This window comes from Rhinolophus ferrumequinum, chromosome 10 (assembly GCF_004115265.2).
Source record: "Rhinolophus ferrumequinum isolate MPI-CBG mRhiFer1 chromosome 10, mRhiFer1_v1.p, whole genome shotgun sequence".
NCBI classification, from domain to species: domain Eukaryota; kingdom Metazoa; phylum Chordata; class Mammalia; order Chiroptera; family Rhinolophidae; genus Rhinolophus; species Rhinolophus ferrumequinum.
In genome coordinates, this window is record NC_046293.1 from 44,371,769 (window position 1) to 44,388,954 (window position 17,186).

General features: G+C 36.8%; 1 protein-coding gene across 1 annotated transcript in view; it reads left to right on the forward strand.

Annotated features, from left to right (window-relative positions):
* Positions 1 to 4,239: 4,239 nt before the first annotated feature.
* Positions 4,240 to 17,186, forward strand: part of PDZRN4 (PDZ domain containing ring finger 4) — a 338,512-nt gene continuing 325,565 nt past the window's right edge. The window contains exons 1-3 of the mRNA XM_033118549.1: positions 4,240 to 5,392; positions 7,830 to 7,916; positions 9,802 to 9,900. Of these exons, the coding sequence (XP_032974440.1) occupies positions 4,742 to 5,392; positions 7,830 to 7,916; positions 9,802 to 9,900 (837 nt within the window). The 5' untranslated portion in view covers positions 4,240 to 4,741. The remainder of the gene's footprint in view (positions 5,393 to 7,829; positions 7,917 to 9,801; positions 9,901 to 17,186) is intronic.

Below are 17,186 nucleotides of genomic sequence, written 5' to 3' on the forward strand. Positions count from 1 at the left end.
TAATTGTTTCTGATATCCTCTCTCTTTGTCATGGTCTATGACCCACAAAGATATAGCGTAAAATCAAGATTAATTAAAGACAGGATTTAGTATATTTCCCTGTAAAAACCATATCTCACAACAGTCCTCTCTTAAGTAGGATAATAACGTTACCATAAGTAATATCTCAGTAACTTTAGAAATCAGTCCATAATTGAATTGAAAGTTGCCACAATTTTTAGTTTAAGATCTCACTTTAATTTGGTTTTCTTCCAATTCTTCATTCTGCTCTATCTGATAATTCATTCCCATAGAGACTGCACAATTATTATAAATCATTTACTGTATCTTGGTACACATAATAATTGTGTTCATATCATTTTGTTACTCTTAAAAATGGCATTCTGTACTGTCGTGGTACCCCTTACAACTCTTACTTTTTCCAGATAGCTGAAAAGCAAGATAATAGCAAGTAACTTCTAATGGATTGCTTACATGTCAACAGACAGGAATTATAACAACTGATATTGCTCTATGTTCTCTGGGTTTGAACAATTCTGTATTTTCCAAAGAGCAAAATGCCTATCCAAAAGTGTCTCTTCTCTAACATAATATGTTGTCAGCCTATCTTGTAAAAATAGCTTCCTTGTTCTTTATGAGCTTTCAAATAACAACTTTTAATGTTTTTATCAAGTATGAAATTTTAAAATAGTGTCAAGTTCACCTTGGTATCTCATATTTTTTGAACACACTTATTTATTCTACTAAGTGCATTTCTGATCCTAGATTATGATGCAAAAAATATAAATAGAAGAACAAAATTGAATGTTAACCTCAATAATACAAATAAATGTATTCAATTGTGTTTTGACCTGAAGTCGCTGGGTATTTCTACCCAGTAATCTTACAGTTACAGCTCAAATTCAGGGTACTTTGGGGAATTGCATATATTATAGACCATAATAGCAATTCATGATAAATGACCAGAAAATCAGGGAAAAGAAAATATAAATAATGAAATTTCAAGTTCTTATAATAGAAGATTTAAAAACCACGGTTTTGTTAAAAGTACCAAATTATGCTATATAAACATATATGAATTAAAGAAGTGATTTAAGTGTTTTTTTGAAAAATTTCACCCAATATTACAATTTTCCTAATATATAGAATAATCTTTTATAGTATAGGAAGGAAAATCATACTATTTAGCTCAATTGATGTCAGAGACTTATTACTCCGCAATGTCTTTGTATGGGAAGAGTCCATGAAGTTCACTTAGGTGTGCCCATTTTCCTCAGTGTTCAACTCTTATAATGTTTTTCTCCTGATACTTAACTCTTTCAGAAGTGTTCAAGTTCGCATTTTCTCATGTAAAAGATTTTATGATTTTATGATTTATGACCTTATGATTCTCAATCAAATGCATGAGACGACATAAAAAAATCCCAAGTGAGTTGAAGTATTATCTATGCATAGGGTGGGGGAAAAGATCATTTCTCTCTTCTTTGTCATCTCTCCATTCATCATTTCTTAGTCTTGGACTATAGTAGTTCAGTATTAGGTCTTTTAGCATTTGATTAACAATCAGTAACTCTTAGATTCTCTATTCTTTGTTGGAAGTAGGGATGACTCAGAGCTGAGTTGGAACCCTGCCTCTTCTCACTGGAAACACTCATTGGCATACCCCAGTTTCGTTACTGCTCTAGGAATTGACCCAAAGAATATAGCAAGTTAATTCTTTATCTGTGCTCGTGAATATATGATCCCTGGCAGTGGATTGAAGCGAAATCGAGTTTCTAAGATGAAAATACCTAACCAAACACTGATTACTTTAAAATATTTTGAGTTCAGCCATGGTCCTTGGCTTGGGGATGAATTAAGTATATTTATTGTCTTTCCATTGTCTCTCAGTTGGCAAAGCATATTTTCATGTCCAGTCTGAATGAAAGGGTGTGAGAAAGGTGACAGGCCTGGTCTTGGCCACAACGACCAGGACAGCTAGAGATTGGCTTCGTCCAGCAAGAAGGAAGACAGTGGCTTGCCTTTCCGCTCTTCCCCCAATGTTTCTATCAAGCCTACAACTTTCACTGACCAGGAATTCTTAATAGATAATTATGATCAGTGAATACACAAGCATATGCCCAAACTAATGATGCCAGGTGCTAATTTTTCTCATTTACCAAAAGATATTTGAGTGTAACTGGATCTGTTTTGCTGAACTATTTGTGCATATTTTAAACTTATTCCAAGTGCTTTCTTTGCTTACCTAATTACTTCAACCTAATTACTTCAACCTAATTAAGCTCTATGTTACTACCTCATCTAAGCTTTCCCGAGATATTACAATTTTCCTAATGCATAAAATAATATTTTATAATATGGGAAGTGAAATCATACTATTTAGCATATTATTTAGCTCAATTGATGTCACAGGTTAATTATGCTGCAATATCTTCATATGGGAAGAGTTCGTGAGGTTCACTTAGGTATGTCTATTTTCCTTAGTGTTCAACTCTTACAATGTTTTTCTCCTGGAACTTAACTCTATTGGAAGTGCTCAAGCTTGCATTTTCTCATGTAAAAGATTTTCGTAAGCTCCCTTTTGGCCTACTTCATTACTTGGCTTCACTTTACATGTTCTCATTTTTGAACTTGTTATTCTCTGTGGACAAGGTTTTTGACATCCATCTTCTCTTTAACAGTAAAAAATGTTATACATCCTGGAATTACTCATACCATAATCTACTCACGTTCCTTACTTTTGCTACAGGAATTGCATGGGTAAACTAAAGACATTATATAACCATTGTTGTAATTTTTTTTTCTTTTCAAGTAACTGCAAGTCTCATTTTCCTAATATCTCAATGGAACATATTTAGATTTCATCTCTTCTCTCTCTTTTTTAAAACTTTCTCACTGCCATCGTGTTTATTGTGAAATAAATGTCAAGCCCTAGCTATAAAGTCACAGCTATAAGTCATAGCTTTTTTCTATTAAAAAAAAAAAAGATGGAATAGATCTCTCCAGCCCAGATTATTTGAATACATTCTGTAACATTCTCCTTTTTAAGGTCTATGAAATTCACTAGAATATGTTCATGCTGTTAATGTTAAATGATTTCTTATTTATTCGGGGATTTATTATTTGTTTATTTACTTGGTAAAAGGCCATAAGGAAGGGAGAAATTTAGAGCATTGTGGCAAATGTTACTTTATCATTTATGTACATATATGTATAAAAATATGGAATATAGCATCTTATTTTGAAACAAGTTTAAAAGCATATCAGATATCTGGCAAGCCACTCCAGGATCCCTACTGCTATTGAACTACTCTAGTAAAATCCCATCTTTCAAACAGAATGAAGGCTCAGACGGTTCTTATTAGCCTCTATTATTAGCCTTTGCTAATTCTTCCCTCAGCTCCAAGGATTTAAAGGGCACAGTCTGGAGCCTTTTCATGTGTTTCAACTGATAGGTTTGGTACTATACAAAAGTACACAGCTTTCTGGGAACAACACTCAGCTGACAGTGAGGAATTATCAATGATTAATTTAGGAAGCCCCTCCTAAGCATGTGGAAGTAGCCGTAGGATAATGGCAGGAAGTGCTGTGCATCCAGGTGATAGGTTTGCTTTGCATACCTAAGTTTCAGAAGATGGTGATGGAAGCTGGGGAAGGAGGGCTTGAGGGCATCTCTCACCGCATGTTTTCAGGAAGGCCTGACATGCTACACACTGTGAAGCGTCAGACTGGGGGAGGAAACAGTTGGGAACGAAAGTGTATATTCAGGGTAAGTAGAGGGAAGCAGCTATTAAGATTTTGTTTCTGTTATTTCACTACTTTCTTTCATAATTCTTCCCTTTAATTCTCCGTTCCAGGTGCCCAAATGATCATATCCCCCTCCCCAGCAGTCAATTCCTGTGGAAGTAGAGATGGATGATGTGGCAATTGGACCTGGTGTCAGAATCCCAGAGTCACACCATAGGAGGCCTTGTATGGCGGTTCAAGTTCTCCCTAAGAGAGAGAGGTTTCATAAGGCGAGCTCCTCCTGGGTTTCCCCTCAATTTGCTGCCACTCATCATCCCGCCTCTCTACACTCACCTGATTTCTGGATCGTGATTTGAGAAGCCTGGTTCTGTAGATACCTCAGTGATTTTCCTAAGGCCGCAGACACTTAGCTGATGATTTTGTAATTGGCTGATTCAAAAGAACAGAAGTACGTCTATTTCAAATACATTTATTGAAGATAGACTTGATGCGGGGCGATGAGGATTCAACGGAAAACCTCATGGACACAAATCCTGCTCTCCTGGAGCTTGTATTTAGGTGGTTTTAAAAGTTATTTCTCTATATCCGTGCTGGACCCGTTATCAGCTCTGCTGGAAGACTGCTTGAAGTTCACTGTGCAGGCAAAGTGGAGCACAGTTTTCCTAAGAGCTACTGTAAGCCGGCGTCAGCTCTCGGCGGATAAAATTGAAAGAATATAAGTTGCAGGGCAGCGAAGGAGTTGGGGTGGGGGTGAGGGCGAGTTCTCACTTGAGGTGGCGTCTATTAGCGTCAATACGGTGGAGTCAGGGGACCTAGCTGTAGCCTGAAAACTTCAAGCCAAACAAACTCTGAGATTACAAACCCTCACCCTCCTCCTCCTCCCCGCGGAGCAGCCAGGGCCGCAACGGGAGCGCTGTCCTAGGGATACCAGGGAGAGACAAGGGGCTCGGAAATAGTGGACTCCGCCTTCCACCCCCTTCCCCTCACCCAGGCCATGGGCTTTGCCCTGGAGCGCTTCGCCGAAGCCGTAGACCCGGATTTCGAGTGCAAGCTGTGCGGCCAGGTGCTGGAGGAGCCCCTGTGCACGCCGTGCGGGCACGTCTTCTGCGCCAGCTGCCTGCTGCCCTGGGCGGCGCGGCGGCGCCGGTGCCCGCTGCAGTGCCAGCCCCTGGAGCCCAGCGAGCTGTACCGGGTGCTTCCTCTGCGCAGCCTCATCCGCAAACTGCGCGTCCAGTGTGACTACCGCGCCCGCGGCTGTGGCCTCTCGGTCCGGCTGCACAAGCTGCAGGCGCACGTCGAGCGTTGCGACTTCGGTCCTGCTCGCTGCTGCCTCCGGGGCTGCATCTCCCAGCTGGGCGGCCGCGGTGGCGGAGACGTGCCCGCGCGGGGGGGCTGCGGAACGGCGCCCGGGGCCGTCCCGGGCGGGGGCGCGCGCGGGGGGCTGCCGGGCAGCTGCCGCGGGAGCGGCTGTGCACCCGGGCCTCGAGTCCTCTCCTGGAGGCGGCGCGAGAAGGCGCTGCGGGCGCAGCTCTGGGCGCTGCAAGGCGAGGTGCAGCTCACGGCCCGCAGGTACCAGGAGAAGTTCACCCAGTACATGGCTCACGTCCGAAACTTCGCCAGGGACCTGGGCGGCGGCCACGGCCTGGTAAGCGCAGAGGGATAGGGCACCCGGGGAATGAACGATTGGGGTGGAAAGAGGAACGGTTCTTTCTGGTACTTGACGATTCCTGTGGAAGGTGATACTCTTCCTTATTATGCAGTAGGAAGCATCCACCCTTCTTGATCATACTTTATACTATTATCTTTCGAACGTATTAGTATTGCAATTAACAAGGCTTGTCCCTTCTCCACTTGTATTAGGACTAGAAAGAGTTAAACAATTTCAATTCCAACTTTTTCATAAAGAAGGAGGAATTAGGAAAACTCATTTGCCCTCTCAGACCCTTTCTCCCTGTCTTTCAGTCTCCTGTCCTATCCTTTCTGCCTGCTTTTTGTACCTTTGGCTTGTTCCTGAAGCCAAAGAAAGCAAGCCAGGGAGCAGGGACCTCTCCGATCCTGCTTCCCCTCTCCCGCTGCACCAGCATCCCCTTGGCCTTGTCAACCCCACACCTTTGGCTCTGACTTAGTTTCCCGGCCAAACTCCCCATGTCATCCACCTTTTACTCAGTACAGGAATTATCAGGGATGTGAGGAACTAGGATAATCTCGAGTTGCGAGATTAAGAGATGGGATTTCACAGGCCTGCAGAGTTTTTTTCCTCACCCTGACTTTCCCTAAAGAATCCTTCCCTGCCTTTGGATTTCATTATCGATGGTGGTGGTGGTGGTGGTGGTAGTGTGTGTGTGTGTGTGTGTGTGTGTGTGTGTGAGAGAGAGAGAGAGAGAGAGAGAGAGAGAGAGAGAGAGAGAGAGAGAGAGAGAGAGAGAGAGAGAGAGAGATTTGGGGAACCGAGTCTGAGAGTACCCACATCCATCTGCGGTCAGAGGAGCCCCCGGGCAGCGGCTGTTTCCCTTCTTTGTCAAAGCTGCTGGCCCAGAACTGTGCTCGTGGACTGCCCGCTTTCAGACCGAATAAACAAGCCTCTTTGCAGCACCCCGTGTGAAGAGGCTTGTTTATAAAGCTGTTACTTCTCTTCTGGAGGACTTCTGCACAGTGTTTGACATTGTTGGTCGCTGCCATGGTGAACAGCGATTTAGCAGAACTTGCACTCCATTCAAGGAGCTGTTTTCATTCTTCAGCGTCCTGGGGAGGAGCAACCAGGATGATTCCCATTTGGAACTGCCTCCAACTCAGGCATGGAGCTGAGAAGCTTCTGTCCTTGAACCTAAATAATAATAGTAATAATAATAATAATAATAATAGTAGAAATGTAAGGGACTACAATGTTTCTGATAAACGGAAGCACATTGTTTATTAAAAGAGTGGATGGTATCTGTGATTGTTTTTCTATCCTATTTATATCCAGTTAAATTTACAAAGTGAGAAGAGCCAGAGAGAAGCACAGAAATATACTCCGTGTTACCAATTCAGGTTTCAGGTCTTAGGGAAGCATTGGTTGATGGAAGCACCAATAGCTAGAATTATATGACAGAGAAGTCCATACAACAAGTCAAACTATGGTTCTAAGAAGTGAGGAAAAACTGCCCATAATTTGCAGACTTAATTATTAGAAGGCTTCCCGGTGCTCCTGAGAAATGTTTTCCCACTACCAATAGGGGCTGCTGTGTGCACTGCCTGGCAAAAAAAAAAAAACTCCTAGGAAAAGGTGGTGATGATGGTAGTGGTGGTAATGATGCTTATGGAATTTTACCATTCAGAAGTAATTACCAAATATATAATTTCCTAGGATAGTTGATAATATCCATAGCCATATATAAAACTTGTCTAGTCTGGCACTCTTTCATATTATTTTAAAATTGGTCTTTACTAATGAACAGGTTGTAGTTATGATTCTGATTTAACTCTTATTTGGCCATCAGGAGAGAAACACAACTTTACTTAGCACAAATCCTCTGTTTTGTAAATTCTTCAGGAGTTATGCAAAACCAAATAAGGATACTATTTAAAATTAGGATTACTGTAATCTATCAGCTCCTGCATTATAATAGCCATCTGAGTATTATGGTTGAAAGAAATTTACAAATAGCTCACTATTCATTAAGACTTTCCAAAGTGAAATTGTATATAAAATAATCCACAGATCCTTTAGCAATTCATTTTACTCCTTTGTAATACAGGGAAAGAATAGGGATACCTGTAGGATTAAACCAGAAATCTGTTTTAAATTATAGTGAAGTCAGAATTAGATGATGATTGCATTAGAATAAAAGCTGCATGTGTAAAAATGCAAAGCCATTTAGTTGAAAATGTTTATTTTTCTCACATACACTATTGTTTCCTTCAAATACATACTTTGAAAATAAATTTAGGAAGAAATTAACCTCTCAAATTCAACCATCCTTAATTTTAAGGTTTTCCTCTTTTCAAATGTTAGTTTATTTACAGTAAAAGAAAGCTTTATTGTAGTTTTTTTCTTTTATATTTTTTTTACCTAGTTACTTATTGTATCCCTTTTCTTCTAGGATGGAGAATATAAGCCAGTCACCATTGTATTAGAAAGAGAAAATGACACTTTGGGATTCAATATTATAGGAGGTCGACCAAATCAGGTAACCCAACTTATTAATGCAGAACTCACTCTTTGCTTATAAAATAATAGAAAACTTAGCTTTCACATGTGGATTCTGAGTAAGGAAACAAGTAGTTTAATCTTTAAAATCATGATTGTGATCAAATATCAGATTCCTTAATGCAATATTCCTTAATCCAGTAAATACCTATATATATATATTTTTTTTGAGAAAAACAAAACAACAGCTAACAAACTTGTTTCTCTTTGCTTTCAAATAAAGAGAGTACATTTTTATCTACATTGTATAGCCCCGTTGGCAAATTTCTTAAGTAAGCCTATTTCACAATAATATGTATAGGCAATTTCTACTTGATAATATTAGGTAATTATATTGCCTGCTGGTACCTCCTATTTATTATGTTAAATTGGTCAGTTTTCAGATGCTTACACAGACCAGAAAGTATATAATATATGTTGAATGAATGAATGAATGAATGAACAGTTAAAATAAGTTGAAATAAAGGATATTGTTTTCACAATTACATGGGGAATGCCATATTACAAGGTGATACCTAGTTGATTTGGGTTTCATTATATCCCCAAATCAAATCCTTTATTAACTGAATGAATAACATTTTCTACATTGATGCCAATTGTTTCTAAAACACATGGGTTATAAACTTATACCACACATTGTAGTTGCAAAGTTCTTTTACATCCTTTAAATACTACATTAGCTTAATTTTCACTATAACTAAAAAAAGGTGGTAGCTTTTTAAAAAATCATGTTCTTTAATTTTTCCCAATAAACCGTCATGACATTTTTTGCATCCTGTATTGCAGATGTTGTCCAAGGAAACTGTCTTATAGTTGTTGGCCATATGCTCTGGTTAGGTCAGGATGGCAGTGACATATTTCCTCTTGGTGTTTAGTATTTCCAAAACCTAGCAACTAACGACTGATGTACTTCTGTTTCTAGAACAGTCCCCTTTATTATGAAAAGATAAACATATTTGCGTCATATCATTTTTGTTTCTTTTTTCCCCTAAGGAATATCATTATAGATGCTAGTTAGGTGTCTGACATTTAGATGACTTTGGCTGTTTTTAAGAGCTACTTAAAGTTCATGTTAAGGAAAGCTAATTAAGAAGAAATAATTTTATTATATGACATTTAAAATTATATGCTGTATTATTATAGGAGGATGGGCCTTTTCCCTAAATAAGTTTTGCAAGATAATGGGTTTCCTTGAACTGGTTAAAATGTCCTATTTGTACCATATCAGCTCGGCTCTATGTTTGAGGTTTAATCATTAGGCTCATTGCACCTGGAAATGTGTAAAGATTAGCCTTCAATGGGTTCTGTTACAGTTTCGAGTTGGATCTTTTGGGATTTCACACTTGAGCAAGCTCCCCATCTTCCTTGTGAAAAGAAACAGTCAGAGCTATATTTCAAAAACTGTCAAATCATGAGGTTAAATTATATTTTCAAAACTATGACCCCATCTCAAACCAATTATAGAGTGAGGCTGGATATGCTTTTTGTTTTCTTTAATTTATAACCCTTTTTAATTGCAGCATCTCTTTAGAAGCGAGATGTTTTATAAATCATACTTAGGAGCCAGTTGTTATCACCTTGTACATGCCCTCTCCCCATAGCTTCTTATGTATACTCAAAAATGTGAGGTAAATAGATAATCTTGTCAGAAATGCTGAACTCATTCATTAAAGCTGCCATCTTGATTAATGACTGTTTGGTGTCAAGTAACTTAAAATTCAGTGTCAAATCCCCAGCTAAGAAAGAAAGTGGCATGTTTAGAGAGGATTGGCAATATTATATTTACTAGACTGTCCTTTATCAAGCTTAAAATTTTGTTTACATCTTCTTACTGTTAATTGTGACATTTTCAATTGGATAATCAGGAAGAAACATCGACAGAAGGAATTTATGTCTCAAAAATTTTGGAAAATGGACCTGCTGACAAAGCAGATGGCCTGGAGATTCATGACAAAATCATTGAGGTAAGGCAATAATAAAACACAAACGTGATCCTAGGAAGAAATATTTGGATATCTTAAATTTCCAAACTTACCGTTTTATCGTGGTGTGGTACTTATTAGAGTGTATATCTAACTAGGGAATATAGTATGTATCTCATCTATATCAATTATTAGATACTGGGATGAAATAATAAATCACCTGAAGTTTCCAAGTGTGGTAATGAATTATCTCTGTTTTAATAAATTGACTCTCCCCATAAACAATGAAGGTACTTGTGTGATAATCAAGAGATTAAATTTTTTATAACAGTTCAAAAAATATGATAAATCTCTGCTGAAAGACACCTTTGATGAGGAAATACCATCTTCAAACTTATGATTAGTGTGTTACATGTAGAGATTGAAATAATTTATACAATGTCTTTTACCATTTCTTAGTTTAATATGGTTATCTTGTTCATGTCTTTTTTTAGGTGAAAAAAAGGAAGCAGCATTTTTTTTTTCCTATTGCAAAAGCGTGGTGGGAACTCTTCGTTTTTTCTAGTGTACATTGTAGCTATATTGTTGTAATTGGGGTGGGCAAAGGAAATACAAGTTAGTGAAATTTGGGCTATGATAATGGAATTTTGTGTCACTGCCATTCATCAACTCAGTGCTTTTGAATTTTTAACTGGTTGTGGTAGTATTATTTAGTGTTACTGAAATGATTAGGTTACTTTTGTCAATGACATCATTTCCAATGTATTAGTAAAGGCATACATAGAAATTTGGAAGGTGTATTTGATTCCACTACTCTTTTTGAAAAATTCTGTTTATTCTAGATTATATAATCACTAGTGATATCTTTCTACATGTTTATATAAACTATCTTGATGCAGACTGGTTTTTTTTTTAAATTAAAGTTTATTGGGGTAACAATTATTAGCAAAGTTACATAGGTAAATGAGGGTAAAGGAGATCAGATTTGTTTTCTTTATTAAACTTTAAATAACATTTTAGATCTTCCTTCATTACTCGTATATTTAAAAAGTTAAATTTTGAATAATTTGACCTAGGATAGGGGTAAACAATATGGAAGAGCTGATAGTTTTGTGTTTTGTGAAAAAGAACTCATAACATTTAGAAAGTTGCTGACTAGGCACTCTGGGAAAGAGAGAAGAATTGCCTTTGCCTTTTTGGCTGAAAAACTGTGGTTTATATTTAAAGAGGTCTCTTGTGTCAAGATTTTCTCCTTCCAGTTGTATACCCAAGAAAGTACAGACCTACTTTCACTGATGCTATCCAGTTGGTCTTGACACTTTGCCTAGTGGAAATATTTTTATGCTGCAGTTTCTAAAGTTTGAATTTTTCTATTTCTACTCATGTTTGTGCAGTGTGATTTAAAGGGAAACTTTTTTTTTTAAATATTACTTTCTGCTTTATCTCTAAAGCATTTTGGTTTTTCCAGTTAAATGGAAAACGAATGCCCACATTTGGTACTGTTATAAGGGCTGATAGAACTGAATACATATATTCAATTAGCGCAAATACTCACATGCAAATACACACAACAGAAACACATACTGGGGATTTAAAATTTAATTTATTCTAGCTGGGTAACAATATTATGTATGCTTCATTGATGTTTCATTAAAAAGAGGAAGAATAATCTTTTATATTGTAATATAGCACTTTTATTAAAAAATTATTGGTTTTGATAATGTAAAGAAGTAATTTTATAAAAACTGGTGGATAAATCAAGTACATCTAGACAGCTATCTAATACTGTTACTAATATATGTCAAAATAACCTTATTTAAGTCATGTGAGATAGAGATCAACGAGATGAACCATGGAAATGTAAATCATAATTTATAACTAGCTGCAGTATTATTAGTTCACCTTGATATGCATATACAAGTATTAGCAGTTAATGACAAGAGCTTGAAATTTGCCTCAATCATAGAAATTTATCAATGTATCTTTTATGCAAGGGTATACTGGTAATATGCATATTTTTCTTATAGTTCTGTAATAGAGTCATGTGACCACATTTGCAGTTAAGAAATGAGTTAGATGACATGCATATTTCTGGAATGTTGCCTGTTAAATAGCAAGAAATATTTTGTAAGGAAGATCATTAGAAATGAATCTCTCGTGTTTAGCTGTTCAGTGATGCCATCAGCTCTTTAAAGCAAATAAATATTTGTGAGATTTTACTTAATATATATATTTAAACAAGTGGCGTGCTTATTCTTGTGCATGTATATGTGTAAAAGAGCCCTGTGTACCAATTAAGGTTAGCAATATTTGATGCTTGTCAGTTATTTTAGTTCATCTGCCATTATAGTACCATTCAACTTTACACATTTTATAATAATGGGAAACTGATAAGAAATATAGTGATTAATTTAAAATGTACAGAGACAGAAAAACAGATTTTAAAATAGAGTAACTTCTTTTCCATTTTTTGTGCTCAATGATTTGTTTACTGAATGAATTTGATGGATTGTTTCCATTTTTGAATTTCAAACGGCCATTTTGACTTAAACCTGGTGCAACAAATAAATTTGTTAGCAGTATAAAGTGCTCCAATAGTTCATATATTATGAAACTACCCATATGACCTACTGCCACAACCTGACACATTACTAAGCGCTTGAAATTCAAGTGATATGTGACTGAAATAAGAAACAGAAATTGTTAGACAATTTATTTTTTATTGTAGTCAAAACATGCTAAAAATATTTTGCAAGTTAATTGCTTAAAACACACATTACAACAGGTTTATAAATTGTTCTCGTAAAATAAAAAATAAAAAACATTTCTTAAATTTTTCAGTTGAAGGAGAAAGTAGATATGTTAAAGGTTTGGTTTTATTAATTAAAGAGATTTTACTAATCCTAATAATAATATTAGATATGACAATTTTGCCAAAGTTTAACAAAAGCTAACAGCTTCCAATATTTTTTTTTAAATATTCTGCATTCCACTCAAGCTGATAATGTAAATTCAAGGATCATAAAAGAAAAAAGTCACAGTCACGAGGTAAATTTATGTCGTATTTTTCACATAATACAAAGCAGATTCATTTTTGGAGTCAGTTTCCATGAGCAACCACATTTACCAGTTTCTAGATGTTTACCCATGTACATTTATTAAAATATTTATGTGTGTAGATTCAGAAAAGAAATCAGCTATGATATTTGAGTTACATCAGGTGTCACTGGAGATTGAAAAGGCAGAGAATATTGTCAAAGACATTTTGAAACATCACAGAAGTTCATAGACCAGAAGTTCACCAGAGTGTACATCCAAATAAAAGCATCCTTTGCATGCTGTTTTTCACCTTTCAAAACTCAAAGGAACTACAGAAGATTTTTGATGCTATCCAAGGCTTAGGCACAGTTCCTAAGAGGACAATACCATTACTGTGGTTATCCCATTAGGATGCCTGGTCGGTATGTGGGAGGGAGTTAAGAATCAAAGTTCACTGCTGCTGTCAGACACTGTTCTTCTATTATTATTTCTGTGCTGTTGATAGCAGGCCATAAACTCATAACCCTAGAGTGGAAAAGTGAATAGAGGGTGGATAGTTATTCATACTTTGTTCACAGTTTCTTCACCCCACACCTCCCCCCAGCTCCTAGCCAGTGCTGTGTGACAGGAAAGTCAACCCTTCTCTCAGCTGCTGGAGATTGGGGAGTGAGGGTGGAGGTCTGTGAAGTCTATGAGAAGTCTATGAGAAGAACAATTTGGAGCAGAAAGCAGACTTTTCGTTAGTGTGCATATTAAAATCTATTTATTTACTTTGAAATTATGCTACGTGATGAAATGTAGCATACAAGACATTTTCATTTACTTTAGAAACAGTGCCCACGTTGCACAATGTTAGTGTAGCACTTTCTAGAAAGTGCTGAGTTTAGTACTAGTAAAAAGAACTTTACAAATGCAATGTCTCAACAAGAACTGAGCTATTGCAGACTGCCAACTACATTTTCTTTTTTTGTGTAATGTTATACCTTCTGTATTTTCTGTCACTGCTCTCTGCACTGCTAAAGTAAAAATCGTTGGTGGTTATCATCTCTATTTGCCTAAGGCTCTGCACAATTTGGGTACAGCTGTTAACGCAGGAAATTTAAATGCAGGTCGGAGCTGAACATTTAGGAATGCTGTCGAAGCAGATCTACAATGTGCTATATCTCTGTATGTGCCGGATGGCACACTGCACCTTACTGCCTCATCAGCCATGCTAATTCATGTATGCATAAGAAGTATTTGCATGTTTTGTAGGTCACTTGTAAATCCGGTGGACAATTCGTTTTGGATTTTTTTTGACAAAGTGCTGTTTACTTCGATCATATCACTCAACTCTTCAATAAAATATCATCGTCAGTCCACATCTTTGAAGTGTGTTTTAACTGTTCAAATAACATTGATTGATTGTCTGAAAGAATTAAGAAAGAACTAAAAGCATTCGTGTTAGTGCAAGTAAAGAATTACATTGTAATGAGATTTGCAATCATGATTCAATGTTACGAAAATTGAATGTAGTTTTAACATTATGACATAGCTATCATTTACTAATTGTATATTTTTATGTATCCTAAAAAGTACCGTGGTGCTTTTTAGGATGGGAAGAGCATATGTACCGAAATCAAGGACATCTGGCTAGAATTCCTGTCCCTACTCTTAAAACTTGTGTGGCCTTGAGCAAGCCAGCTGTGCCTCAGTTTCTGTGCCATTCATAATTACTGTGTACACAAAGTGTGGGGCACAGGGCAGGTTGTTGGAACCCCTTGGGATGTGTCTCAATCAGTTTATGCAAGCAGTTTGTTCTCCAGAGCACAGACAATAGCAGGGTAGGTGTTTTCCTTTGCTTTCAGTGATTCTCACTTCCATAGACACCACAGTTCGGAGGAGTAAATTTAGGAAATTTTAACTTGCACAGATTCACATATTCATATGGGCACTCATGCAAAAAAAGGGCTTTGGGAAAAAAAACTTTGTAATTATACACTCATTATTTAATTCAGTTATTCAACAAGTATTTACTAGTGGACTATATGTGCCAGATGGCGGACTCTGTGTTATGGAAATAAAGATTAAATAAGACCCATTCTCTGCCCTCAAGTAGCTCATAGCATAGAGGTCTGTTTCCTGCCTATCCAAGGCAAAGCAGGCTTTTGTGTAAAGCTGTTTCTTTAATTGTTCCAAACATAAAAGGGCATCGCCATTCGTCTGGTGGAATGATACTATAGGTTTGATCCAGTTTCCCTGTTCTACCAGGAGTAGTTCAATTAATTCTGAGAAATCGTGGCAAGGGTTAGTAAAATAGTAGAATCTGTGTACGTAAAATAGCGCCATGGTTTTGGGAAGGAGCACATGCTTTGAAATTGGGTCTTGGCCTTACATTTGTGCTGGGTTATTTTGCAAAGATTTCTTATTTTCAATTACTTCCCTGTAACTATGAGGGCAAGAATAGCTAGTTCCTAGATCTTCTAGCTAAGATGATCAGAGTGTTTGCCACTCCACTTAGTTTCCATTATTAATAAATATAATTTTATTTTAGCTTACCAAAGAGGCTGAAAAGTTCTTTACACCATTTACCTTTAGTGTGTTAACGACTGTTTTATCTTTTTTAAATGTGTGAAGATATGAACTTGAACTTGAGTTTGATCTTTTTTTTTTTGAATGCTAATCTTCTGAGAAAAGAAACAGAGTTACTACATCTGATTTTGCAGTTTACACACTGCGTAATTGCATATGGTGTCTTCATGTAGTCTTCCTGTCAGAAGATCCAGCTGGGGTTCCTATTCTCCGCATTATTCTGTGCTGCAAAATCTCATCAGAGCACCTATGACATTATTTTCTTTCAATTTATGGGACTTTTTTTATTAAGGCATAATTGGCATGCAACATTATATTAGTTTCAGGTGTGTACAACATAATGATTTGATATTTGTATATATTGTGGAATGATCATTACAAAAAGTCTAGTTGACATTGTCATCATACATCATTACAGAATTTTTGGTCTTGTGATGAGAACTTTAAGATCTATTCTCTTACCAACTTTCAAATACAAAATAGAGTAATATTAACTGGAGTCGCCATGTTGTACATTATATCCCCTGATTTATTTTATATTGGACGTTTGTACCTTTTGACTCTCTTCGCCTATTTGGCCCAGCCCCCACTACCCCGCCTCTGGCAACCACCAATCTTTTCTCTGTATGTATGAGTTGTTTTTGATTTGTTTTCTAGATGCTACACGCAAGTGGATAATAATGTATTTTCTTTTTTGTCAGGCTTATTTCACTTAACATAATGCCCTCAAGGTCCATCCATGCTGTTGCAAATAGCAAGATTTCATTCATTTTTTATGGCTGAGTAATATTCCCCTGTGTATATATACACCATATTTTCTTTATTCATCTGACAGTGGACATTTAGGTTGTTTCCATATCTTGACTATTATAAATAATGTGCCAATGGGAGTTTATATATCTTTTTGAGTTAGTGTTTTCATTTTCTTCAGATAAATACCCAGAAGTGGAATTACTGGATCATATGGAAGTTTTATTTTTAATTTTTTGAGGAGCCACCCTACTGATCTCCTTAGTGACTGCACCAATTTATATTCCCACCAACAGTGCACAAGGTTTTCCTTTTATCCACACCCTCTCCAATATTTGTAATCTCTTGTCTTTTTAAATAATGGCCTTTCTAACACGTGTGAAATGATATCTCATTGTGGTTTCAATATTCGTTTCTCTGGTAATTAGTGATTTTGAGCTTCTTTACATATACCTGTTGGCTACCTGTATGTCTTCTTTGGCAAAATGTCTATGCGGATCCTCTGCCCATTTTTTAATAGGATTGTGAGTTTGTTTTTGCTATTGAGTTGTATGAATTATTTATGTATTTTGAATATTAGCCCCTTATCAGGTAAATGGTTTGAAAATATTTTCTAACCATTCAGTAAGTTGCCTTTTTGTTTTATTAATGATTTGGTTTGCTGGGCAGAAGCTTTTAGTTTGATGCAGTACCACTTGTTTATTTTTGCTTTTGTTGCCTTTGCTTTTAGTGTCAAATTCAAAAAATCATTGCCAAGACCTATGTCAGGGAGCTTACAGCCTATGTTTTCTTCTAGGGGTTTTACTAGGTCTTTACTAGTTTCTTCTAGGTCTTACATTCAGGTCTTTAGTCCATTTTGAGTTGATTTTTGTGAGTGATGTATGATAGGGGTCCAGTTTCATTCTTCTGCGTGTGGCTGTCCAATTTTCCCACCACATTGTGTATTCTTGGTTTCTTTGTTGTAAATT